We start from the raw sequence: 26,543 nt of genomic DNA on the forward strand, positions 1-26,543 counted from the left end.
CTTATTAAGAAAACTGTTTGGTAAGCATCCTAATTTCATACCTCACAGCATCCAGTCTCTTGTTCTGTCGAATGAGTTCAATGAACTCCTGAATCCTTAGGCTGAACTCCAGACAGCTCTGAGATTAAAGACAAGACAAGGTCTTAGATGGGGCCAAAGCAGCATTGCACAATGTATCTTATGTGCTCAAAGTACTCAGTATGCCACAAAATAGTGTTAATGGCATGCAACTTTGCTTGCTTTTAGGTATTCATGCAGATAAACTAGTTTAATGCTGGCATAAAATTCCCTAAAAGCAAACAAAAAGCCTCCTACTTCTCACTGTCCTCCAAAAGAAATTGTCGTAACAGGGACCAATTGTGTCCTGATGACTAAAGGATGCCACAGTCTTCATGGGTGTGAATGGACCAGCGGTGTTGCTTTGTACTACATTCCAACTGTAAGACAGCAGATACTGTAGAAATTTCTGAGACGAAGCAATAATTAAGGCAGAGGAACCCTCTTAGTTATGGGACACAATGGAATTGTGCAGGATTGTTGGGGCAAAAGGTCTCTAAATGCTTACTTGAATGTTCATGTTAGCATGAAAGTAGCACGTTATTTTAGTTCACTGAGGGCCCTTTTTCCCCTGCCCCCAAAGAACCCAGAACAGTGTTTTAAAAGCCATACTAAAGACAATCTCATTCACACTAAAACCAAGTTGCAATTACCTGCTTTTGGAAAAGGTAAGTAAGCTGACAGTGTCCATTTAAATCAAATTTAGCACAGGTTCTCAAAAAAATCTATAGAAAAACTTTGAACATGTAGAATTTAAAAAAGTTTCTCTCTCTCTGAAAAAAGAGCAATTCACCATGCTTTGTTATAGGGACACAGTCAACTACTTTATTATCTTCAAAAAAAAACACATACACCCTCTGAAGATTGAAAATAAATATGTATTCCTCAAATTTGTCTGCTCCATTCAGCGAACATTTTCCTCCCCCATGTTTCTAGTGAATGGCTGCCTTTTGTTTATTGTTTATCTGCACAGTAATATCAAAATTCCTCAATGACATCAGCAGGAATTTGAACAGCTACAAATTTGGGTCAGTTAACTGTTTGTGGTGCAGCACACATCTATGACAGCTACTTTTTTTTTTTTAAACAATTAGAAACTTGTAAAGAAATTTAAACTCAAACATCATATTGATGGAATATATAGTTTTAAAGTGTAACTGTTTGAAAATAGGTTCTTTTTAAACTCCCAAGCCTGACTGTCTAGAGAAAAGCAAGGACTCCACAAGATTTTAAGAGCTACATTGTTCTGTATTCTTAACTTTTGCTAAAAGCAAAACTCTTGAAATTTGAATCGGCAGACAAAACAGAGGAACTGACTTTCAGATGTTTTGTTTTAAATTATCCAATTACTTAACTCTGCACATCATCACTCATTTGGGATTTTAGATTAGTTTATTTTTTGTATTTTTTAAAAAAGATCCACTCTTTAGTAATCATCCCCCTACAGACAATATATTCTAGATGTATACTTCCTCCCTTTAAGATACATTGGAAAAAAAAAAAGTCTTCAGAAGTGTAGATGTCCTCCAGTGAACTGCAAGCCAATAGCTAAATTGGATTTTATAGACTGTCAGAACTTAAACTTTATGTAGTCAGTAGATTTCAGATTCATTACAATATAGCACAAATTTTGGTACAGTCTTACAGTCCTACTCACAAGAATGGTAACTCAATGGGACTGCAGCACTTCTTCCTCCCCGCTCCTCCCCAACCCTTTCTTCTCCAGTTTAGCTTTTGGTTAGACTTGCAGGAAGGTGGGCAAGGAGTTAACACTAATAAGCAGCTAAGCCGCCTTACACTGAACAGAAATTTATTCCTGTGTGTTTCAAAAAGCAGCATAGTGATTTCCTCCAACTCTGATCTCTCACAGCCTTAGCTTTTATGTAAAGTAGGGCTTGCAGAAATAGATTTTTTTTGGGGGGGGATGTGGAAGTTGTTTTATTCCTGGTTTTTATTTTTACATTGAATATTGCTTATGAAAAAAATTGAGAGTACTTTGGATTTAATTTCTTACGTTATTTAACATATTAACATCACATAAGGTTTTCTTGAGCAGTACAATTATGCAACAGTGTTTACATACCAATTCTGGTTTTCCTTTAATGGTTTCCATAACAAGATCATCATTTTCTTTAGAGTAATCACAGGCCGATTTACTTTTGCGTCCCATCTTCGGTTCGTTCTCATTTTGGCGCCCCTGAGTGACAGAGAATGTCACTCTTTGCTTGTCATTAAGTGCACTCAGACATTTTTGGTTAAAGAAAGCGCTTAGTTTAAAAAAAAACAAAAAAAACAAAGACGACACAAAACACCTTTCTGAGGGAGGCAGGGGTTTTGGTTAATATCAGTTAAAACAGATTTCTGCAAGCCCTATAAAAGATTACAGCATACTTTAAAAAGCAACTTTAAAGACAAGGGAATTTAAACTAACTATATATGGATAACACGGAGTGACTCCTTATCTTCTGTTCGTGGTGTACAAGGGCTGGAAAGAAATGTACTTTGCTTGTTACTAGATTACATGCAGCTTTTTTGAGAAAACTACATTCTAATTTAGCATTATTGCATCTTATATTTCAAGTTAGCTCTCTTTTCTTTAAGTCATCATAGCTGAATAAAACTTTAATAAGGTAAATTTCTCCCATTGTGTTAAGCATGAGGCTATATGTTTAGCATTTCAATTGCTCTCCACACTTGTTCAGGACAACTTCATATACACCCTGTGAAATATGTTCTCAGCAGGATGCAAAGGAGTTATGCACATAAGTCCTCATGCATCGAGATGAGACTATACCCCTAGCATTTAAGTTTCTGTAAATCACATTAAAAAGCAAGGTCATATTGTTATGTTATTTCACTGTAATTTGTCAAGGAAAAATCGTGCATCTAAAGGACCTAGGTTCAGGGTCAAGTTTAATCTTGGTGTAAGTGCGTACAACTGTTCTGATTTAGGCATATTAAAGGGATTTATTTTGTACTTAGGATCTTTAGTTTAGTACATGCTAAGTCATCATTCAGACCCAACATTTAAACTCAACTGGCTAAATCAAATATTCAAGGAGTTCATACAACCATGACAAAGTACATTAAGTTAAAGCTTTGTGCATTGTAACTTCCATACCTTCATTTTCCTGAGCCTGGATTTGTTATCATGACACCAAGCCAAGCAAGTCATAGTTTCTTGCCTTTCCAAAGATTCTTCCACTTCTTTAGCCGTCAAGAACATCTCAATATTTACCAAGTCCTTAAGGAAAAAAAGAGAGAGCAAGACCAGTTGAGCTTTGTTTACAAAACGAGGTTGCTCCACAAAAATCTCATTCTTCATAGCTAAAGCTAGGAGCTAATTTGTGAGATGCATGTTAAAATGTACATAATTTTAAAAACATCTTGCCCTTTAAAGCATTTTCCTCTACAAATAAAGTAGTTATAGTGTCTTCTCAAAAACTAAAATGAGTACTTGTGGCACCTTAGAGACTAACAAATTTATTAGAGCATAAGCTTTCATGAGCTACAGCTCACTTCATAGGATGCACGAAAGCTTATGCTCTAATAAATTTGTTAGTCTCTAAGGTGCCACAAGTACTCCTTTTCTTTTTGCGAATACAGACTAACACGGCTGCTACTCAAACTTCTCAAAAACTGTGATTCCCTATTTATTGATGTACGAATGTGAAAGTAGAGAGCAAATTTTAAAACTGATTTGTTTGTTTGATGCCTTCCTGCTCTGTAAACCAGTGTTAATACTACTTACAGATTAACACGTTTGCCAACAATCCTTCTCTCTTGCCATTTCTTTTCATATACCTTGATATACTCTACCTGCATCCTTTTCTACACCGACTCCTGAGAGCATCCAGCAAACACTTCCTTCTGACCTTCATCCTTCTCCATTAACTCTCCTTTTGCCTCAGTCTCAGAGTTCTCCCTTCTTTTATGACTGGTCTCTTCTGTCTGATTCAGAGAAAGTAAAAGCCACCCCAAGCAGATCTACTAGGTCTAACAGAAAGAATGGAAAAATACAATGGGCCTAAACTCATCTGGTGGAGGGAAAAGAGGGAGTTCAGTTTCAGAATTCAAGCCAGTGTTGAATTTTATAGCAAACCCCTCATAACTCTGGGGCTAAGGCCTGTCTCTGGAACTAACAAGGTTAGAGCCACATTGCACACTCCTGAAGGAGGAGGCAAGTACATACGTACGCACTTGCTTTCTGTGGTGGTTTTGTGCATGCTAGGAGGCAAAAGGTTTCTGTCACTCTTTAGGTATAAGGAAAGAAACAGGTGAAAATATAATAGCAGCAAAATTTAACCCTTTAAAATTATTTTCTACACAATCCTCAACAAATCTATAGCGGACAGAAGCATTCAGCCTTTACACTTAAGTCAGCCTTATTTTCCAGTTAGCTATTTTTTAAACTTAAGCTTTACTTTCCTGAGAACTGTCAGGAAAAGCTTCCTTAAAACCCATGGTGGGGGAGGTGGGAGGTGCAGAGGGGAAGAGAGAAGGGAAAAGATGGTCTCAAAGTCATATTTCAACCTATGTTTAGCAGTATGTGTGATACAAGTTTGGTGGATACAGACTATTTTCCACTGATGCCCACATCTGAAGAACTAGCATCACAACTGGCTCCCATTTTGGCAGCCTCAGTGAAGTTGTAAGTGGGGCAGTGTGAGACGGGATGTTTGTAATGAAGTTTCCTTATTTGTACCTGTTTTGTGGACAGAAGTCTGCAGATTTCAGTGTTATTAAACCACTTTTTGTGAGCATTAAATTCTTTTTTTTTTTTTAAGTCACTACAACCTTTCACAGATATACACTTGATAATTCTAGTTTAATAATTAATTCTCTATAAATCACCCATGCACATAAAAAGAGCAGGGAGTTTTCAGGTTGCAGACATAGCAAATGCACAAAAATCTAGAATAGAACATGCTGCAGGAAGTGACACTACAGTTTTGCTGAATAAAAGACCCTGCTGATAAGAAATGGACTTAATCCATAGTACAGTGTTAGGACTTCTAGGAGTATTCCTCTTCCTTCAGTTAATTTTTTCAAAATATTAAGTTGCTCAGTTGTATACAATCACATTCAATGTGATTCAGCTTTGCAATGTGTCATTAAAGTGATTTGTGAATAATTATAACAGATGCTTGTATTAATATTCCCTTGACTGATTCCCACTCTTTAATTAGCAGAATTACATACAAGAAAAAGTCTGGGCCTTTCTAGTTCCAATCAGCTAATTATAACTAGAGGCATTTCCATCAATAGCATGTAAAGTTTTGACACTTCCATATGCTTCCTTTTAGTTCCTTAACATTTAGAAACTTTGTCTTCCAATTGCATTGGCACTATAATTATTTAGGCTGCAACATCCTATTGATCCCAGTGACTAAACAAGAAGTACACGTTACAGTATTAAAATTCCATTTTGTTGAGTGACATGAGACACTTCACAGGAAGTGGGAAGAAAAAAAACTGCTTGTAGTAAGCACAACCTATTATTATCCTCCATAGGGCAGACATTTAACTGTTCCTGTACAGCTTCATAGTTCACTAGCAGCTTTATACATTCAAACAGACCTAATCAAATGCAACTGAATGTGTGTATTTTTTTTTTTTTAAAGACATATGCTATTAAAGGATTCCTTCATGCATCTATGGTGAAAGGGTTTAGGAAATTGTTTTCAAACTCGGATGATCTGGGTACATTTTGAATTGGCATTCTCAGAGATTATTCAGAGATGCATAAATATGTCATGCTGTGACAGCTCACACTTAGAGGAAGACAACACTCTGCAGGAAACTATACAATTCTGTGTATTGCTAACACAATAAGTCAGTGCTAAGAATGTCTGTATTCACATAAAAATGAACTTGTTCCACCAAATTTAAGTATATGTACTTTCCAAAGCAACGTGCTGCAAACCATACAATTGAAATATGCTGAATATGACAGAATATTCAGAATAGCTCAAGTGAATAAAGACACTGTTAGAATAGACGATGGTATTTTCACCTGTTAAAACACCACAGCTGAGAAAGTATGTGAGCTCAGTCTTAGTTTGTTCCTGCTCGGAACATTCTGAGATTTTATACAAACGATAGCTACCTGGCTTGTGTTTACATCCTGTATTTCATTTATCATGTAGGTTTTTTCTTGTAAAATTATGATCTCTTAAATACTGACACTACCTAAGAAAAAAAAAACCAGAACTGCAGTGGAGGTTGTCATGGCCACAGGCCTGTTTACACAGTTGCAGATAATTTGCTTAGAAATACTAAGTATAACCTTTTTCTAAAACTTTCCCCACTCCCGCAAAATGTCTATAAATTAAGCCAAGACTTGGTAAAATGTCCACAGAGAAAGTTTTCAATACAACTACATAATTTAAAATTTCAACCATCATTTATCAAATTAATTATAGTATAATGGAATAAATTAAATGGCCTGATTCTTCTCCCACACTAGTTCACCCTCATGTAATGTCCTTGGACATATAGGAGTTATTCGTGATTTACACCAGGGTGAAATCAGAATCAGGTGTAGCACAGGAGACTTTTCTGGACCACTCCCCCCATATAAAACAAAATTATCCCCTTTGCCACTGCACTGATGAAAGCTGAAGTGATGCCAAGTTAGGGTGTCACTGAAGACTATTACTACTATTCATGAGATCAAGTTTTGTAGGTGTGGTCAACATCCCTGCCGGTAATTCAAAGTGACCTTGACAGAGGCCTCAAAAGAACTGCGTGTATGATACTCCTCTGAATGGAAGTAAGGTGACCTAATGGCAGACTCTTATGTTACCCCAGTACTCTGTTAAGATTGGGAAAAATTGACTGGCCCATAATAAAAACAGACTCATGATCTTAAGTTCAAGTATTTTTCCATAGAAATCAACAATGAGTTCCATCAAGGGAAATCTATTCACTTCATAATGTTGTAACCAACCCTACACATTATTGTAATAATCTCTGTGAAAAATATGCCTTGTGAGGCAGCCGTGTAGCCAGGTGGAGGGAACAGGGGGAGCGATCCAAAAAAAAAAAAAAAAAAGTGCCACCCGCTGCAGCACTTTTACTCACCTGGCGGCGCTCCGGGTGTCTTCGGTGGTACTGAAGGTCCCGCTGCAGAGCGCCACTGGATGAGTAAAAGCGCAGCAGCGGGTGGTGCCTTTTTTTTGGATCACTCCCTGTTTCCTCAACAGGAGAAAATTTAAAAGGTGCCAAGACATTGACAAAGTGCCACTTGTGCTCAGTGGGGGAGCGGCCGCTGCCCCGCTCCCCCACCCCAGCTACACTACTGTTGTGAGGTATCATTAAAAAAAACTAACACCACAAATCAATATTCTTGTGTAACGTCTGTATGAAATGTGTATTAAAGTTATGAACATAAACTGAAATTATTACTACAATGTGTTTACCAGACAAGTCTGGGAAATGAATAAACCAGTTTCTCAAAGACAAAAGGACAAGCTGATATCTCTAGACAGATGTCATCAAAGTTGACTGCCAATCACCCCTAAAGCGGCCATTCTTTGGTAATGAAGGGGGACAGGAACAGATCGATCTACATTTTAACAAACAAAAACAGGGAACCTCTTTCACCATGAGACTCCATGTCTCTGTCCTTACAGCTGGAATGAACATTATCTAGGGCAAATGAATTTCAAAGGATGACTGGACTATAAAAGTGAGGGGCAAAACACTCCTAAGCTGTCTCCAAATCTCTCTGTTTCAAATGAGACAACAAAGGAACCAGCCCTTTGATTTTGGAAGGAATCCTGTCCTGAGAATTTGGGCTGCAATGTCACTAGGAACATGTGGTAAGGATTTTACCTTGAACAAAATCTAACTTAAATTTTCACTACTAGAAAACATTTTCTCATAACCATTTCTGATTTTAATACCTTGTACTTGTACTCACTTAAAATCTCTTTGTAGTTAAATAAACTTGTTTTATTTTTTAATATAAACTGAACTGCTTGGTAACTCCATTTAAAGTAGCAAACTGTTGAATATTGACCCCTTATGGGACAATGGATCTCTATTATCTGAACTGTCCAGGAAAGGGCTGGAAAATGAAGAACACACACTTTTGGGGAAAATTTTGGACTGGGAGTGTGTTGGGGGTCACTCTGCAAGCTGAGCAAGGCTGCTGGAAGGCAGAGTGTGACTGAAGCGTTGCTGACAGGCTGCTGAGGTCAAAGCTGCTGGGCCAGAGCTGTAGCTATACACAAATTCAGGGAGTGACCTGCATACTTTTAGCTGTTTCTGAGCAGCTCAGGTTGGGAGTTACAACAGCAAAGCATTGTGAGGACCCAAGATTGCAGGGCAGGTGGTGACACAATCTCTCACTGGTCTGGACTGCACCCCAGAATGTGACAGTTGCCATCAGCATTTAGCAATAAAATGTAATGCGTGTGCATAACTGGATTTTAAATGAATCGGGGGGCAAATTCTCCTTTTGATTTCTGTTATGATTGTATCTGTACTTTACTAATGCTCAGTAAACATGTCAGATTGAAAATGTATGATGTTTCATTACAGGACACTATATATATTTGTACTGACTACATTTATTCCATACATATTGTAAAAGCAATAAATATTCAACAGCCAAAGAGATCCTAGTCAACAATTACTGAATTATAGTTTCAATGTTATCCATTGTTACCATTATAACCACCCCCTGCAACTTAGATACCATAACTGTCCTTTTCCCTTAGCCAGTCACTAGCAAAGTGGAACCAATGATGTTTAGACATAGATCACCCTAAAGCAAGAAATAGTCGATGAATGTAGAAATAAAACTGGCTTATTGTGCTATGAGGTTTTCCCATCAGTCATCATATTACAAAACAGCTAAAAAAAATGGCAGATATGGTAGGTCTTAAAATACGTAATGATGATGACATGGTTCAAACATCTTGGTATTTTCTTAATATTCACCATTTGCTCTCTGTACAGTACAAACAGTAGCTTCTTTCTCTGTACGTTTAAAGAGCTCTGTGGTATGCTAAGCAGAAAAAGAAAGGACTTTTTGTTTTATCTTGTCCTTCAACTTATTATAGCCAATAATTAAGCCTCAGCATAAAATTAAGTTAGGCTTCCTTAAAGTAGCATAAGATTAGTGTTCGAGATTTAAATTGCTTTGCCGATGAAAAAATATCTTGTATTATACGTATTTATCAGGATAGCAGTAGTTTAGCAGACTTCAACTGCTATCAAACATGATTATAGCTGCCTTTTATTAAGCCTTTTTAACTTATTTTACGCAGAAAACGGCACAACCAGTGTCGAAAGTTACCACGGCCAGACAATACCTGCAGGCACCACAACCAGAAAAGATATTCTCAAAAAGAAAAGGAGTACTTGTGGCACCTTAGAGACTAACAAATTTATTAGAGCATAAGCTTTCGTGAGCTACGATGAAGTGAGCTGTAGCTCACGAAAGCTTATGCTCTAATAAATTTGTTAGTCTCTAAGGTGCCACAAGTACTCCTTTTCTTTTTGAGAATACAGGCTAACACGGCTGCTACTCTGAAACCTGAGAAAAGATATTGTTCATGTTATTTCTGCAAGTGTTCCCTGTTATTGCTGTCCTAGAGTTTTTTCCAAAGAAATGGTCTCTTCTCAAGTTAAGAGTGGTGACTATTGTCCATGGAAGAATTTGCAGATAAGGCTCTTTGTTTACCCAGGTGGAATACATATATATCCCCCATCTGTAAAACTAAAGTAAAGTAGTGTCAGGCCAAAGTATCTCAATTTTAAAATTTCTTAAAAAAAGCTTATAGGCTGGTTTTTGGTGAAGTGACAGCAAAGCTTCACTATAGCTTATCTACCCAGTTAGAATGAAGTACATGTGCATTTATAAATTGTATTAGATTGTATACTTAAATACTTAAAAAAATTAACAAATGATTACTTGAATTACTCTTAAGAATGCAGAAGACAATCTTAAATTTCAAAGCATTGAATTCTTTTTCCTCTCTTTAAAAAATGTGAAAAAATGAGTTTCATGCCTGCAGCTGCCCTACCTGATTAGGTAGTTTGGTTCACTGCTTTTCCAGACAAAAGGGCCCCCACAAAATAAGAAGCTGTTTCAACACTTACAACAGATCTTACCACAGTTTGGGGCCTGCTCGATCTCCACACCCACATTCCCCCATCTCTACAAAATACAGAGTATTTGTGTCAGTTTTGAAACATGTCTCAAACCTGTAGCACTCTCCAATTTATACACTACCATGGATGAATTTCAAGTTGAGATGGCATTACAAAAAAAGGTTCAGTTTCCCAAACATTTTATTCCAAATTGTAACAAGTAGTTGATTTTCAAAAAGTGGTCATTCACTATCATCAATGGTGGCTTAAAGTTCCATGGGCATGGATCATAGCAAATTATATCTATTCTCTTTAAAAACAAACCAACAAAAAAACCCCTATACCCTAAAAAAAATGTTAGGGTGTAAAAGGAGTTGCAGACATAGAATGTGTAAGATTTCATTTTTCAAAAGCTCATTTAACCAAAAATAAATTTCAAGTTAGACTCAGCAACAACCTCTGTGTTTACACTTCTTCAGTTTACATGAATCAAAGTATATTACATACAAACACTATGGTTTTGTCGAAAAGCAAGAGGCTCATAATAAGCACATAATTTTAAAATATTTTCCAAAGTATTTATTTTGCCATTTTAGGAATTAAGTGTTTCTCATATTGAACATGTCTTTTAAAGGAAAAAGATTTCATAAATTTTTGCCTTCTTTTTGCACAAGTATCAGCAACCTCCATGAGAGGAAACACATCCAGGACTGAAGGGGCATCTAATTAAAACAGGATTTCTTTCAGAACATGCAATTTAAATTTTATTTAATTTTATCAATAAATATAAGTCTGTCTTGCTCAATGACTGGGTAAAATGCTAGGGAACAAGAAATTACAGCAGTAAAAGGTCAATTTCCAAAGGAAAGAACTATACAATTACTGCACTAGATGTCATGTAAATTAAATTACTAGGTAAAACTTCTAAATTATAGGAGAACAACGAGAAGACAAATAATTAAGTAGTAAACCATAAGAATATATGCATTTCTGGGTCTCTGGTGGACATCTTGGGCATAGTGCTAAGGATAAAACCTACAACAGATTATTTACTTTGATTATCCTATGTCAATAGATAGAAAATAATACCAGCTATCTTTAATACATTTCTGCTCACAATATAGTAGGGAAGCAGTATCCCCATTTTACAGATGGGGAACTGAAGCAGAGAGAGATTAAATGATTTACCCACAGTCACGGTGTTGTGGTGGGGATTTGAACACAGCTCTCCCAAGTCCTATACTAGTGCCCAACCCATTGGCTGGCTACCTTTCCTCAGCACAAGCGGATATGGCTTCATGTCAGATACTGCAATATTTTTAAGGGGGGGAGGGCAGGAGCAGAAGGAGTTCAGAGGATCGAACAGAATGATTAGTTTGTGTACCACTATGGAATAAAGAAATTTGTGTTTATTTGTATTCTGTGTTTATATAGTGAGGAAATCATCCCAGAATACCTGAAGTTGCTGGAAACTCCATGGGGGGGGGGGGGAATCAAACGAGAACATTCACATTAAGGCACTGGCCCTGCAAGTGTATGCTTGTACTTAACTTATGCATAGGAGTAGACCTGTTTGCTGGGGAAGATGTGCAAACATTGTTTTGGGTAAGCAGTGCCCAAATCCACATAAAACTTATGCTACTCCTAGGGTGACCAGATGTCCTGATTTTATAGGGACAGCCCCAATTTTTGGTTCTTTTTCTTATTTAGGCTCCTATTATCCCCCCATCCCTGTCCCGATTTCTCACATTTGCTGTCTGGTCACACTAGCTACTCCTGGGGGAATTTTGCACCACTGGGCATGCATGCAAAATTCATGTCAAGCGCAGGTTTCTTTGCTTCCTTGCAGAAAAATGACTTTCCGATGGGGAAGCAAAGGGAAGCTCTAAGAGTGGTCATGAGCCCCCTCCACAGTAGCAGGGAGCATCGTTTCTGGTGCCCAGAGCAGCCAACAGAGGGATAAATCAGACCCACCCCAAGTCTGCCCAACCCCTGTGCATCTGGACCCCTCCCATACCCATACTCTCCAGACAAGCCTCACCCCCTGCACACAGAACACCTCAATAAGCCCCCTGCACCCAAACCCTCACCCGATCCAGCCTCACTGCCCAGAGGGCCCCCCCACCCCCGACATCCCTACCAAGTCCCACCTCCTGCCCTCCCTAGTCCCACCCCAGCCGGTGGCTCCTACCCCTGCGCCAGGCTCACTACTAGTCCCGGCTGGGCCTGCATTTCCCCTGACCAAGACTATCCCCCGCTGAGCCCTCTGCACGCCAATCCTCACTCTGACGAGCCCAACCCACTATGCACCTGGACCACCCCATGAGCCCCAGCACCTGGATCCCCACCCAACTGCACCTGGACCCCCACCCCACCATGCCACACTCCCCTAGCAGCCAGCCCACCCCACTGAGCCACTCAGTCTCCCCTACTGAGCCCCAACCCCCCCTCCTCCCAGATCACCCCTACTGAGTCCCAACCACCTTCAGAATCCCATTGCCCCTGCAACTGGAACCCCCTGCCTCCAGTTCCTGTGCATCCAGATCCCCCTCCCACACCAGGACCCCCTCCATTGCCCCACACAGAGTCCTCTCACCCCACACCTAGATTCCCCCAACACTAAGCCCCTCCACACTCGGATCCTGCTGGGCTGAGCCTGCTTGCCCACACCTGGTGCATCTGAGGCAGGGCTGGTAACCCTGATGAGTTGCTTCACCTGCTACTCCTGAGGGAATTCTGAACCAAAAAAAATTCTGCACACAATATTTAAAATTCTGCAAATCTTATTGGTCAATAAATAAATGTGGTGGCTCCAGCAGGGCAGCGGTAAGCACAGGCCACTGGCTGCAGGGAGGTAGGAGATCACCCTGCAGCCCTCCCTCCCTGGGACATGGACTCTGGGGCAGGCCTGCCCCTTGCACTGTGTCAGGGTTGAGTGCATCCTCTCCTCTGAGTCCTGGTGTGTGTGCATGCGCAGGGTGATCACCCACCTCCACACAGCAAGTCGCCTGTGTTTGCCCACTGCCATATTGGAGCCTCATCATTTATTTATTTATTGGCTGATTTAGAAGACTATTTTTTATTACCAATTCCACAGAAGCTGTAAAGCAAAGTTACTTGGCAAGGTAAAGTGGTCTTTTCTCCAAATATGCAACATTTTGTTTCTATTTGATATGACATTGGGTGCAAATATTTTCTGGTTTACATACACTACCATAATGGTGGCATGCTCCAGGCACTATACTGTGAACCTAAATCCCCTCATTCCACTCTTGAAAGTGCAATTATGGTTAGAAGAGAGGCTATATAATCATGACCAATCTGCTCTCATTGTTTCTGAATCATACTCTAATCATGAAAAATAATTTACTACCTTTTACTCCAATTCAGATGGCAGAACTAAGATCAACTGCAGAACTATTCCTGATGACACAGCAACAAAACTGTTAAATCCCAACGGTGGATCAAATCTGTTTTTGGTTACACTCATGGAACCCCATTGAAAACTGCTCCAGCAGGCCCAAGTGGAGGTGGAGGGCAGAATCTGGCCAGTATTACTGGCAAGGTGCTCAAACTGAAAAAGGAATACAGCTTGACTTTCAGCTTCCAGGCCGAATTTGCAGGGCTGGCAGTTTGAAATACTGTCTTTTTACATGCAAGCCAAACAAACTTGATCTGAGAGTTTGTAACACACAGCCATGGAACCCCATGATCACATTTTAGAGTCATCTTTTGGAGTGGAGTTTCATTTTAAAAAGACCTAATGAAATACAGCTGAACTGATCGTGTTTTGAGGCTATTTTCACATCTCAAGTACTGTGTGTCAAATGTAACATACAATTTAATGATCAGATTTAACCCATTTACAAATTTCCTTTCATTTCTCAATCCTTGTGTTTTTATTTCAAAAACAAAAAGAAAAGGAGTACTTGTGGCACCTTAGAGACTAACACATTTATTAGAGCATAAGCTTTCGTGAGCTACAGCTCAGCTGTAGCTCACGAAAGCTTATGCTCTAATAAATGTGTTAGTCTCTAAGGTGCCACAAGTACTCCTTTTCTTTTTGCGAATACAGACTAACACGGCTGCTACTCTGAAACCTATTTAAAAAACAGATACCCTACCAAACAATTCAAGAGAGGCTGGACACCCAGCCCTGAAACTCCTTGTTTCTCAAACACACAAACATCATAACATGTGCAGACATATTATAAAAAAAAGTGTTTGTAGTTTGTATTGTATTTTTTATTTTAGGGCTAAGGACAAGAAGAGAGAGAAGGCATCTTGCCTAGTACCACTCTACAACTCCATGAAGTAGATGACTGTGTCCCTAACAACAGTATTGCATTTTATAAACCAAAGGAGCTAATGGCCAACTGTGCTATGAAATTAACAGGACCTCTAGATGTGTCCCCACATGAGGAAAAGGTGTATGCTTACCACTGTTATCTTCGCTAGAATTTTATTGCATCTGAATTACTACATTAACTAACTCATAGTAAGAATACTAGAATAAAAAGGTGTAAAGACCAGGCCAATGTTTCTGTCTTGAGGGGCAAAAATTGTGTAGTTTTCCAATTGTGTTTAAGCTAACCCAACTTAAAGACAACTCTCCTCCCCTCCTTTTGCCTGGAAGTAATTTGCCTTCAACCAGATCTGAGAGCTTCCAGTGAATCCTGCCCTTTACCTCCCCTATCATGAATATTCATTTACCAGCTGTTAAAACCCTACCACACAAAATTCCATGATATTTTTCAAAACCATCCCATATTATTCTTCCTCACATCTCATTCAGAGCTGTCCCGAGTGCTCCATTTTCAGGAATTGTTTGTTTTGGTTTTTTTAGTCCCTAAAGTGAACAGATTTTCAAACAAACTGATAGGATTAAAAGGACAACATTTTACCCAATCAAGAATATAAATTAAAAAGACACTGAAAACATTTACAAGTTCATTTGTCCATCACATTAACTTTATATTTTATGTACAAAACAAATGCCAATTTACACACTGGGGCCAGCTCCACTTTGACTGTATAGGTTTTTTGGGGGGTTTTTTGTTTTTACATACACAACATTTCTAAGATAACACTCCTTCAAAATCTGTGTGTCATTTGCAAACCTTATCAGTAATGCTTTTATATTTTCTTCCAAGTCATTGATTGTAAAACACATGTTAAATAGGGCAGGGCCATGAACCAATCCCCGTGGGACACCACTAGAAACTTGCCCAACTGATGATGATTCCCTATTTCCAAACACATTTTGCAACCTGCCATCTCATTTTTAATCCATTTAGTGTTTGCCACATTAATTTTGTATTGTTCTAATGTATCTAGTTTTTTTAAATCAAAATATTTCAAGGTAACAAGTCATATACCTTAAAGAAGTACATTACACCAATACTTTTACCTTTATCACCCAGACTAATTATAAAAAAAAAATTAAGTTAGTTTGGCAAGAGCTATTTTCCATAAAATTGTGTTGATTGGTATTAATTATATCACCTCCTTTAATTCTTTACTAATTAAGTCCCTATATCAGCCATTCCATAATTTGGCCCGGGGATCAACATCAGGCTGTAAGCCTATAATTAAATTACCCAAGTAGTCCCATTTAGCCTTTTAAAATATCAGCACAACATTAGCTTTCTTCCAGAACTTCCCCAGTGTTCCAAGAGTTATTGAAGATCAACATGAATGCCCAGCAAGCTTCTCAGCCAGCTTTTTAAAAAAATTTCTGGATGCAATTTATCCAAAACATGTTGATTTAAGAATGTCTAACTTTAGTAACTGCTGTTTAACATACTCTTGAGTTACAACAATTAGAATGGAAAGTTAATCAGATTACCATACATGTTTTTGCCAAATAACAAATATAAATATTTATTGACTACTTCTGCCTTGTCTACACTATTACTGACAGTTTTACCATTTCCATCTACTAATAGTCTAATATCCTAGTTAGGATTCTTTTTGTTCCCAATATATTTTTAAAACTTTCTTATCCTTAACTCTGATGGCCATACATTTTCTCTTTTGCTTTCCTTGTCACTCTCTCTTTTCTTAAAGAATTCCTAGCTTATATTTTATATTCCAATTTCCCCTTTTATTAATTAAGCTGAACTAAATGGGGAATCTGCTCAAGACCTTAGATGTCTATACACAAATGCAAGGAGTTGGGGAATAAAAGGGAAGAACTAGAAGTATTATTACTTAAGCTAAATTAGGACTTAATTGGCATCACAGAGACTTGGATGGATAAGCATCATGACTGGAATATTGGTATAAAGGGGTATTGCTGGTTTAGGAAGGAAAGGCAGGGTAAAAGGGAGGTGTTGCATTATACATCAAGAATATATACACTTGTTCCGAAGCTCACAAGGAAGTAAGAGGCAGACCAATTGAGAGTCTCTGGATAAAGATAAAAAGGGTAAAAATAGGGATGATGTCAGGATAGAGGTCTGCTATAGACCACCAAATCAGGAAGAAGAGATGGATGAGGCATTTTTAAAACAAAACAGAAAAATCCAAACACAAGCTCTGGTACTAATGGGAGACTAACTATACAGACATCCATTAGAAAAGTAATAGGCAAAACACAAAATCTCCAATAAGTTCCTAGAATTTACTGGGGACTTTTTGTTCCAGAACGTGGAGGAAGTAGCCAGGAAGACAGCCTTTTTGGATTTGATTCTGACTAGCAGGAAGGAATTGGTAGCGAATCTGAAGACTGAAGGCAATTTGGGTGAAAGCGATAGTGAAAACGATAGATTTAACGATATGAAGGAGTGAGAGCAGCAGAATAAGGACAATGGACTTCAAAAAAAAGCAGACTAATAGACTCAGAAAAATGGTAAGTAAAGTCCCATGCGAAGAAAACCTAAGGGAAAAAGGAGTTCAGGAAAGCTGGCGGTTTCTCAAGGAGAGAATACTAAAGGCACAACCACAAACATTCCTGATGCTAAGGAAAGATAGGAAGAGGCCAACATAGTTCCATCAGGAGCTCTTTAGTGACCTGAAAAATCAAAAAGAAATCCTACAAAAAGTGGAAACATGGATCAATTGCTAAGGAGGAATACAAAAGATAGCAGAGGCATGTAGGGATAAAAATCAGAAAGGAAAGGCACAAAATGAGTTGCATCTAGCAAGGGTCATAAAAGGCAATAAGATGATGTTCTATAAATATATTAGGAACCAGAGAAAGATGCAGAGAAGTGTAGGTCCCCTCTTAACGGGGAAAGAGAGCGAATAATTGATAATATTAAGAAGGCTGAGGTGTCACATGCCTATTTTGCTTCAGACTTCACTGAAAAGATTAATGGCCACCAGATATTTGACACAATTAACATTAAACAACAAGGGGAAAGAACGTAAGCCAAAATAGGGAAAGAACAGGTTAAAGCAGGGGGTCTCAAGGTGGTTACAATGGGGGTTGCGAGCTGTCAGCTCTGTGGGGCTGACAGCCCTGAGTTCCATTAAATTAAATTGCCTCCCCCCCCATTTTTAATTTGTAAGGGAGGGCGGGGTGTCAGACTCAGAGGTTTGCTTTGTGAAAGGGGTCATCAATACAAAAAGTTTGAAAACCACTGGGTTAAAGAATATTTAGATAAGTTAGCTGTATTCAAATCTGCAGGGCCTGATGAAATTCGTCCTAAAGTACATAAGGAACTAACTGACGCAATCTCAGAACCATTAGCAATTATTTTTGAGACCTCATGGAGGATGGGTGAGGACCCAGAGGGCTGGAGAAGGATAAACATAGTACCTATCTTTAAACAATCAGTCTGTAAGCACCTGTAGGATTATAGGGTTATATGGAATAGCCAGCATAGATTTGTCAAGAACAAAATGTCAAACAAACGTAATTTCCTTCTTTGACAGGGTTATTGATCTAGTGGAGGGGGAAGCAGTAGATATGATATATTTTGATTTAATAAGGGTTTTTGGACATTGTATACATGACACTCTTATAAGCAAACTACAGAAATGTGATCTATATGAAATTACTATAAGGCAGATTCACATCTGGTTGAAAAACCATATTCGGAATAGCTTTCAATGGTTTGCTGTTAAACTGGGGGGGGGGGGTGCATATCTAATGTGGTCCTGCAGGGATCAGTCCTGGGTCTGGTGTGATTCAGTATTTTCATTAGTAATTTGGATAATGGAGTAGAGAGTATGCTTATAAAATTTGCAGATGACACCAAGCTGGGAGGGGTAGCAAGCACTTTGGAGGACAGGATTAGAATTCAAAATGAGCTTGACAAATTTGAGAAGGAGAGAATCTGATATCAACAAAATGAAGTTCAATAAAGACAAATGCAAAGTACTTCACTTAGGAAAGAAAAAAAATCAAATGCACAACTACAAAATGGGGAACTACTGCTTAAGTGACAGTACTGCTGGAATGGGTCTGGGCATTATAGTGGATCACCATATTGAATACGAGTCAACAATGTGATGCAGCTGCAAAAAAGGCTAATGTCATTCTGGGGTATATTAACATGATCATCATATGCAGTGGCTCTCAACCTGTTTATCATTGTGGGCTGCATGTGCAGCTTTCTATGTGTTATGTGGGCTGCATTCAAACTATATATACAAACATATATATATATATATATATACACACACACACACACACACACACACACACACGCACGCACGCCACCTGTATGGCCCTGAAGATGTCACATGGACCACAGCTGTATGCTGACTGGACCGCAAGCGGCCCTCAGGCTGTTGGTTGAGAACCACTGATCATATGTAAGACACGGGTGGTAACTGTCCAGCTCTAGTTGGCACTGGCAAGGCGTTAGCTGGAGTATTATGTCCAATTCTGAGTGTCACATATTAGCAAAGTACTGCTTACTGCATTTTTCACTCCATGCACCTAATGAACTGGGTTTTAGCCCATGAAAGCTTATGCCCAAATAAACTGGTTAGTCTCTAAGGTGCCAAAAGGACTCCTCGTTGTTTTTGCTGATACAGATGAACATGGCTAACATTCTGAAAACAAAGGCCAAATGCTTTTCCGCATTATTATAGAAACGTAGGGCTGGAACGGACCTTGAAAAATCATTATGTCCAGCTCCCTGCACTGTGGCATGACCAAGTGAACCTAGACCATTTCTGACCGGTGCTTGTCCAACCGGTTTTCAAAAACTTCCGATGATGCATACAATCAGTGATCATATATCTAACCAAAAGTACTTTTATTTATAGGTGTCTTTTGCCCTGAAGTTTCTTAAATGTGCTTTACACTATTCAAGAGATATAAAGTATTTCCACTTCACCTGCTAGTGAGATGCAGTCTCGTTTTTAGGGTAAAACAACAGTTTAACATAACTCAATAACATTACTCAAGAGATCTCAGTTTTAGGTTCCTATGGTTTTTACCCTTAAATAATTTGTATTAAAAAGCCATCTTTTTAGTATGACAGTATCATCAATACCACTGTGATTCACTCCAGGGGTTCTCACTCTGGTATTTATTGATAGAAATTTAACATGAGTATACGTTGTGTTTTTCATTTCATTTTGGAATTTCAACTAGTTTTTTTTTTTTTAAATGACAGATTGTCTCTAGTGTGAAACTGTCAAGCAAGTTGGTCTAGCAAATTAATGCTTTCAGCATTAACTGTGAACTGCATTATAATTATAATAAGATAGCACACAAAATATGCCCACATATACAGGAAGGTTCTGCCCTTGTCCTGAAGCACTTACAATCCTTAAAAAGCCGCCACCACTAAGAAACCCCAATATTGACTAAATGGCTCACTCTTAAATCAAGTTACTTTAAAACAAAAATGTTCTTCTGGCTCTACGGTTTCATTGTCTGCAACAAGTAGTCATGTTTTGGTGACTAAAGAGGATTGTTGTGATCCTGAGCTAGCAAACAGAGCTCTAAAACAAGGGAGTTTGAGTGGGAGTTTGCAAGGGGAGTTTGGATTGTGGTGCTTGTTTGAGGTTTGCTTTTGCTGGGGGGGTGGTCTTTTTGGTGTGGCTTGTGTTTCCCAGATTAACAGGATTTAGGTGGGAAAGAAATGACAGATACAGAGGCAGCTGTGGGAGTGACTCCTGTAGTGAAAAACACATTGAGGATGACTGGATGTGGAAGCTGTGGTATGTACATGATCCTGGAGGGGGGAACCGGTAAGAGTTTTTTCTGCATGAAATGCCGTCTGATAGAGCTGATGGAGGAAAAGATCCGAGGTTTGGAGATGCAGGTGGAAAGTCTGGTGGAGTTTAGGAAGGGGTTTGAGCAGATGATGGAGCAAAGATATGAGGTATCTGAAGAGAAAAGCTCAGACTCACAGATGGAACCAGGGCTGGGGAATTTTGAGGAGAGACTGGATGAGGAAAGTGGTCAGTGGAAACATGTGACTCAAAGAACCAGGCAGAGAAAAAGACGGGCTAGTGAAGGAGAAATAGAGCTTAGGAACAGGTTTGCAGAGTTGGAAAATGAAGAAGGGGCTCAGCAGGTACTTGTTGAAGGTCAAAGGGTAAGGAAGAAGAGAAGAGAGGCTAGTCCTATAGAAAAAGGGGAAGAGTCAAGGGAGACTACACCAAATATGAGCCCCAGGAGGATACAGGATGGGTTGAAGAAGATTATAAGGGAAAATAGGAATGGAAAGAACTTGCAGCCAGAGGGAACAGGGGAGAGACTGGAGAATAGCACCGTCACCAGGAAAAGGCAGGTCTATGTGATCGGGGACTCTTTATTGAGAAGAATAGACAGGCCTGTAACTAGAGCTGATCCTGAGAATAGAAGGGTGTGCTGTCTTCCGGGTGCTAAGATACAGGATGTAGACCTGAGGTTGAAAAGGATCCTAAAGGGAGCGGGAAAGAATCCCCTAATTATCCTTCATGTGGGAACAAATGATACGGCTAGATTCTCGCTGGAAAGTATTAAGGGAGACTATGCTAGGCTGGGGAAGACGCTTAAGGAAATTGAGGCTCAGATGATCTTTAGCGGGATCCTTCCTGTTCCTAGAGAAAGGCAACAAAGGTGTGACAAGATTATGACTGTCAACAGATGGCTTAGGCAGTGGTGCTATAAGGAGGGCTTTGGGATGTATGGCCACTGGGAGGCATTCACGGACAGAGGTCAGTTCTCTCGGGATGGACTTCATCTGAGTAGGGAAGGAAATAGACTTCTAGGATCGAGGCTGGCACAACTGATAAAGAGAGCTTTAAACTAGGAATTGGGGGGAGATGGATGGGAGATGTCCAGAAAATCTCCACGCCAGATTTTAGCATTGAGAGGGAAGAAGATGAAGTAAGAATGGATACAGCCGTGGGTAGGAGAATGTATATAAGGAGTGAGGGCGGTGTGGATACTAGTCTAATAGGTTATACTGGATGTAGAATGACTGTGCCTAATAGGGTACAAAATGTGAGCGAGGCCAAACAGCAAAAATTAAGATGTTTGTACACCAATGCGAGGAGTCTAGGTAACAAAATGGAGGAACTAGAGCTACTGGTGCAGGAAGTGAAACCAGATATTATAGGGGTAACAGAAACATGGTGGAATAGTAGTCATGACTGGACTACAGGTATTGAAGGGTATGTGCTGTTTAGGAAAGACAGAAACAAAGGTAAAGGGGGTGGAGTAGCATTGTATATCAATGATGAGGTAGAATGTAAAGAAATAAGAAGCGATGCAATGGATAAGACAGAGTCCGTCTGGGCAAAAATTACATTGGGGAAGAAAACTAGTAAAGCCTCTCCTACGATAGTGCTTGGGGTGTGCTATAGACCTCCGGGATCTAATTTGGATATGGATAAAGCCCTTTTTAATGTCTTTAATAAAGTAAATACTAATGGAAACTGCATGATCATGGGAGACTAACTTCCCAGATATAGACTGGAGGACCAGTGCTAGTAATAATAATAGGGCTCAGATTTTCCTAGATGCGATAGCTGATGGATTCCTTCATCAAGTAGTTGCTGAACCGACTAGAGGGGATGCCATTTTAGATTTAATTTTGGTGAGTAGCGAGGACCTCATAGAAGAAATGGTTGTAGGGGACAATCTTGGCTCAAGTGATTATGAGCCAATTCAGTTCAAACTAAATGGAAGGATTAACAAAAATAAATCTGCAACTAGGGTTTTTGATTTCAAAAGGGCTGACTTTCAAAAATTAAGGAAATTAGTTAGGGAAGTGGATTGAACTGAAGAACTTATGGATCTAAAGGTAGAGGAGGCCTGGGATTACTTTAAATCAAAACTGCAGAAGCTATCGGAAGCCTGTATCCCAAGAAAGGGGAAAAAATTCATAGGAAGGAGTTGTAGACCAAGCTGGATGAGCAAGCATCTTAGAGAGGTGATTAAGAAGAAGCAGAAAGCATACAGGGAGTGGAAGATGGGAGGGATCAGCAAGGAAAGTTACCTAATTGAGGTCAGAACATGTAGGGATAAAGTGAGACAGGCTAAAAGTCGAGTAGAGTTGGACCTTGCAAAGGGAATTAAAACCAATAGTAAAAGGTTCTATAGCCATATAAATAAGAAAACTAAAAAGGAAGAAGTGGGGCCGCTTAACACTGAGGATGGAGTGGAGGTTAAAGATAATCTAGGCATGGCCCAATATCTAAACAAATACTTTGCCTCAGTCTTTAATAAGGCTAAAGAGGATCTTGGGGATAATGGTAGCATGACAAATGGGAAGGAGGATATAGAGGTAGATATTACCATATCAGAGGTAGAAGCGAAACTCAAACAGCTTAATGGGACTAAATCGGGGGGCCCAGATAATCTTCATCCAAGAATATTAAAGGAATTGGCACCTGAAATTGCAAGCCCATTAGCAAGAATTTTTAATGAATCTGTAAACTCAGGGGTAGTACCGAATGATTGGAGAATTGCTAATATAGTTCCTATTTTTAAGAAAGGAAAAAAAAGTGGTCCGGGTAACTACAGGCCAGCTAGTTTGACATCTGTAGTATGCAAGGTCCTGGAAAAAATTTTGAAGGAGAAATTAGTTAAGGACATTGAAGTCAATGGTAAATGGGACAAAATACAACATTGTTTTACAAAAGGTAGATCGTGCCAAACCAACCTAATCTCCTTTTTTGAAAAGGTAACAGATTTTTTAGATAAAGGAAATGCAGTGGATCTAATTTACCTAGATTTCAGTAAGGCATTTGATACCGTGCCACATGGGGAATTATTAGTTAAATTGGAGAAGATGGGGATCAATATGAACATCAAAAGGTGGATAAGGAATTGGTTAAAGGGGAGACTGCAACGGGTCCTACTGAAAGGCGAACTGTCAGGTTGGAGGGAGGTTACCAGTAGAGTTCCTCAGGGATCGGTTTTGGGACCAATCTTATTTAATCTTTTTATTACTGACCTCGGCACAAAAAGTGGGAGCGTGCTAATAAAGTTTGCAGATGATACAAAGCTGGGAGGTATTGCCAATTCGGAGAAGGATCGGGATATTATACAGGAGGATCTGGATTACCTTGTAAACTGGAGTAATAGGAATAGGATGAAATTTAATAGTGAGAAGTGTAAGGTTACGCATTTAGGGATTAATAACAAGAATTTTAGCTATAAGTTGGGGACGCATCAATTAGAAGTAACGGAAGAGGAGAAGGACCTTGGAGTATTGGTTGATCATAGGATGACTATGAGCTGCCAATGTGATATGGCTGTGAAAAAAGCTAATGCGGTTTTGGGATGCATCAGGAGAGGCATTTCCAGTAGGGATAAGGAGGTTTTAGTACCGTTATACAAGGCACTGGTGAGACCTCACCTAGAATACTGTGTGCAGTTCTGGTCTCCCATGTTTAAAAAGGATGAATTCAAACTGGAGCAGGTACAGAGAAGGGCTACTAGGATGATCCGAGGAATGGAAAACTTGTCTTATGAAAGGAGACTTAAGGAGCTTGGCTTGTTTAGCCTAACTAAAAGAAGGTTGAGGGGAGATATGATTGCTCTCTATAAATATATCAGAGGGATAAATATAGGAGAGGGAGAGGAATTATTTAAGCTCAGCACCAGTGTGGACACAAGAACAAATGGGTATAAACTGCCCACCAGGAAGTTTAGACTTGAAATCAGACGAAGGTTTTTAACCATCAGAGGAGTGAAGTTTTGGAATAGCCTTCCAAGGGAAGCAGTGGGGGCAAAAGATCTATCTGGCTTTAAGATTCTACTCGATAAGTTTATGGAGGAGATGGTATGATGGGATAATGGGATTTTGGTAAGTAATTGATCTTTAAATATTCAGGGTTAATAGGCCAAATCCCCTGAGATGGGATATTAGATGGATGGGATCTGAGTTACTATAGAAAATTCTTTCCTGGGTATCTGGCTGGTGAATCTTGCCCATATGCTCAGGGTTTAGCCGATTGCCATATTCGGGGTCGGGAAGGAATTTTCCTCCAGTGCAGATTGGACAGGTCCTGGAGGTTTTTCGCCTTCCTCTGTAGCATGGGGCATGGTTGACTTGAGGGAGGCTTCTCTGCTCCTTGAAGTCTTTGAACCATGATTTAAGGACTTCAATAGCTCAGACATGGGTGAGGTTTTTCATAGGAGTGGGTGGGTGAGATTCTGTGGCCTGCGCTGTGCAGGAGGTCAGACTAGATGATCAGAATGGTCCCTTCTGACCTTCGTATCTATGAATCTATGAATCTGAGTTATTAATATAAAAATTATTTCGTAATTTTAGGCCTAGTAAAAGCCCTTTGAATTGGCCAGTAAATTAGGCAGTTCTGATTAAAGATAAACACTGTCAGCCAATCTTTTAAATACTAAATGCCTTTTAATGGCAAGATCCTATATGTGATTAATTATGCCCAAAATAGGACACACACTACTTGAATAAAACAGGGATAGTGTGTTCAGAATGACCCAAAATGGTTTTAGACTACTCTAACAAGCAGAAGATGTATTTCCTCCATAAGAGAAAGCAAGAATAGACATTTGATTTTTAGTTTTTGTAGGGCCCACGTGAATTAAGAGTTTTTAGTTTAAAACTAAAGGAAATAGAGAAATTTAATCTGAGATGTATTTTAAGAGTTGGAGTGATAGGGTCAAATATCTCCCCAAAGTACCCTGCTTAAACCAGACTACATTTCCCTCATACGAAGTTTTGAAAAAGCCAGGAAAAAACCTTGTGCTGAAAAATCCTAAAATGATTTGCCTGAGTATTTACATGCAAGAGACAAAAGTCAGTATATATTTTGTATTTCAAGTACTAATCCTTATGGAGGATCTTAAAACCGAATTCAATTTTATTGAACACGTTTATTTTACAGGCAACATTTACTTTGATATGTTCTGTTTAATTGGTGGTTTGTATGATTACTTGTAACAGTGCAGCTCCTGTGCCATGGTCTTTCATAAAACAAGATGCTTCATCTCAAAACATCGTGCAAAATTAAAGTTTTCACAGCAAAACAAAGCTGTAATATACTTTTCAAATAGAAAGAGATAACAGATTTTGTAAACAGATAATCTAGAGACTCCTGACCAGTTTATAAAATAACTTTTTTATATAAGAGACCCACTAATAGTTGTGAAACACCTCCTTTGTGGCATTTTAGCATATTCAGAAAGTATTAAGAGTTTCATTTATCAAAATTTTACTTATATAGCAATTTATGTTATTGTGACTCTTAATATATTAAGCATGTAGCACAGTAAGCATGGATTGCTGGCACTACAGAAGTGCTGAAAATATGCCAGTAAACACTGAGTTGCATGTAGTAAATCACCAGGAGTGTGAATTTCAAGTCTGATTATATTTAACATGCATATAAGTTATATACGTAAAGCTACCATATATACTGTCGGTTTAAAAAAACCAAAAAATTATTTTTTAAAGCTTATTTTTAAGCTTTAAGTCACCAGCCACATCCTATACAACTGCTTTTTAATTAGCAACTGAGCATGAGGTGCAATTGGGGGATGAGGCAGCAAACTACAAAGTTGGGCTAAGTTTGTCATTGAACTCTGCTTGTAAAATGTTCGCTATTCTTCTTCTTCTACACTTCAACATATCACAAATTAATTTTACTGTGTACTTTTCATGTGGGAACTTCAAGGACTATCTAGCATACCCTGACTAATGCTACACCACTCCAAGTTGCTACGTGTTGTAGGAGGGAAGTGGATGAAAGGAGCCAGAAGACAGACAGGCGAGTCATATACATTCCCACATGGAGGGAACCAATAAAATGCAATTGGCCATCAGAGACAGGAAAAACGAACATGTGCCAAAGAAGTATTCCCTAGGGGGATAGGGCTGGAAGAAAGAAGAGGGGTAGAGAGAAAAGAATGTCATCACAGAGGGGAAGGCAGACATTTCAACGGGAGCTCCTATGCCTACTGACGCAACTGAGAGGAGTGGATAGAATCCTGCTGG

At 39.1% G+C, this 26,543-nt stretch overlaps 1 protein-coding gene across 7 annotated transcripts in view; it reads right to left on the reverse strand.

Annotated features, from left to right (window-relative positions):
• The window catches only part of MAEA (macrophage erythroblast attacher, E3 ubiquitin ligase), a 133,923-nt gene that overhangs the window by 40,260 nt on the left and 67,120 nt on the right, over window positions 1-26,543 (reverse strand). For 4 of the 7 annotated variants that reach the window (XM_038400037.2, XM_038400038.2, XM_043512672.1 and 1 more), the window contains exons 4-6: window positions 3,179-3,301; window positions 2,141-2,254; window positions 42-118 (exon numbers count right to left, since the gene is read on the reverse strand). In XM_038400037.2, the coding sequence (XP_038255965.1) occupies window positions 42-118; window positions 2,141-2,254; window positions 3,179-3,301 (314 nt within the window). The remainder of the gene's footprint in view (window positions 1-41; window positions 119-2,140; window positions 2,255-3,178; window positions 3,302-26,543) is intronic. The other 3 variants (XM_038400039.2, XM_038400040.2, XM_043512673.1) reach the window with 1 other exon arrangement.

Source organism: Dermochelys coriacea, chromosome 4 (assembly GCF_009764565.3).
Source record: "Dermochelys coriacea isolate rDerCor1 chromosome 4, rDerCor1.pri.v4, whole genome shotgun sequence".
Classification (NCBI taxonomy): domain Eukaryota; kingdom Metazoa; phylum Chordata; order Testudines; family Dermochelyidae; genus Dermochelys; species Dermochelys coriacea.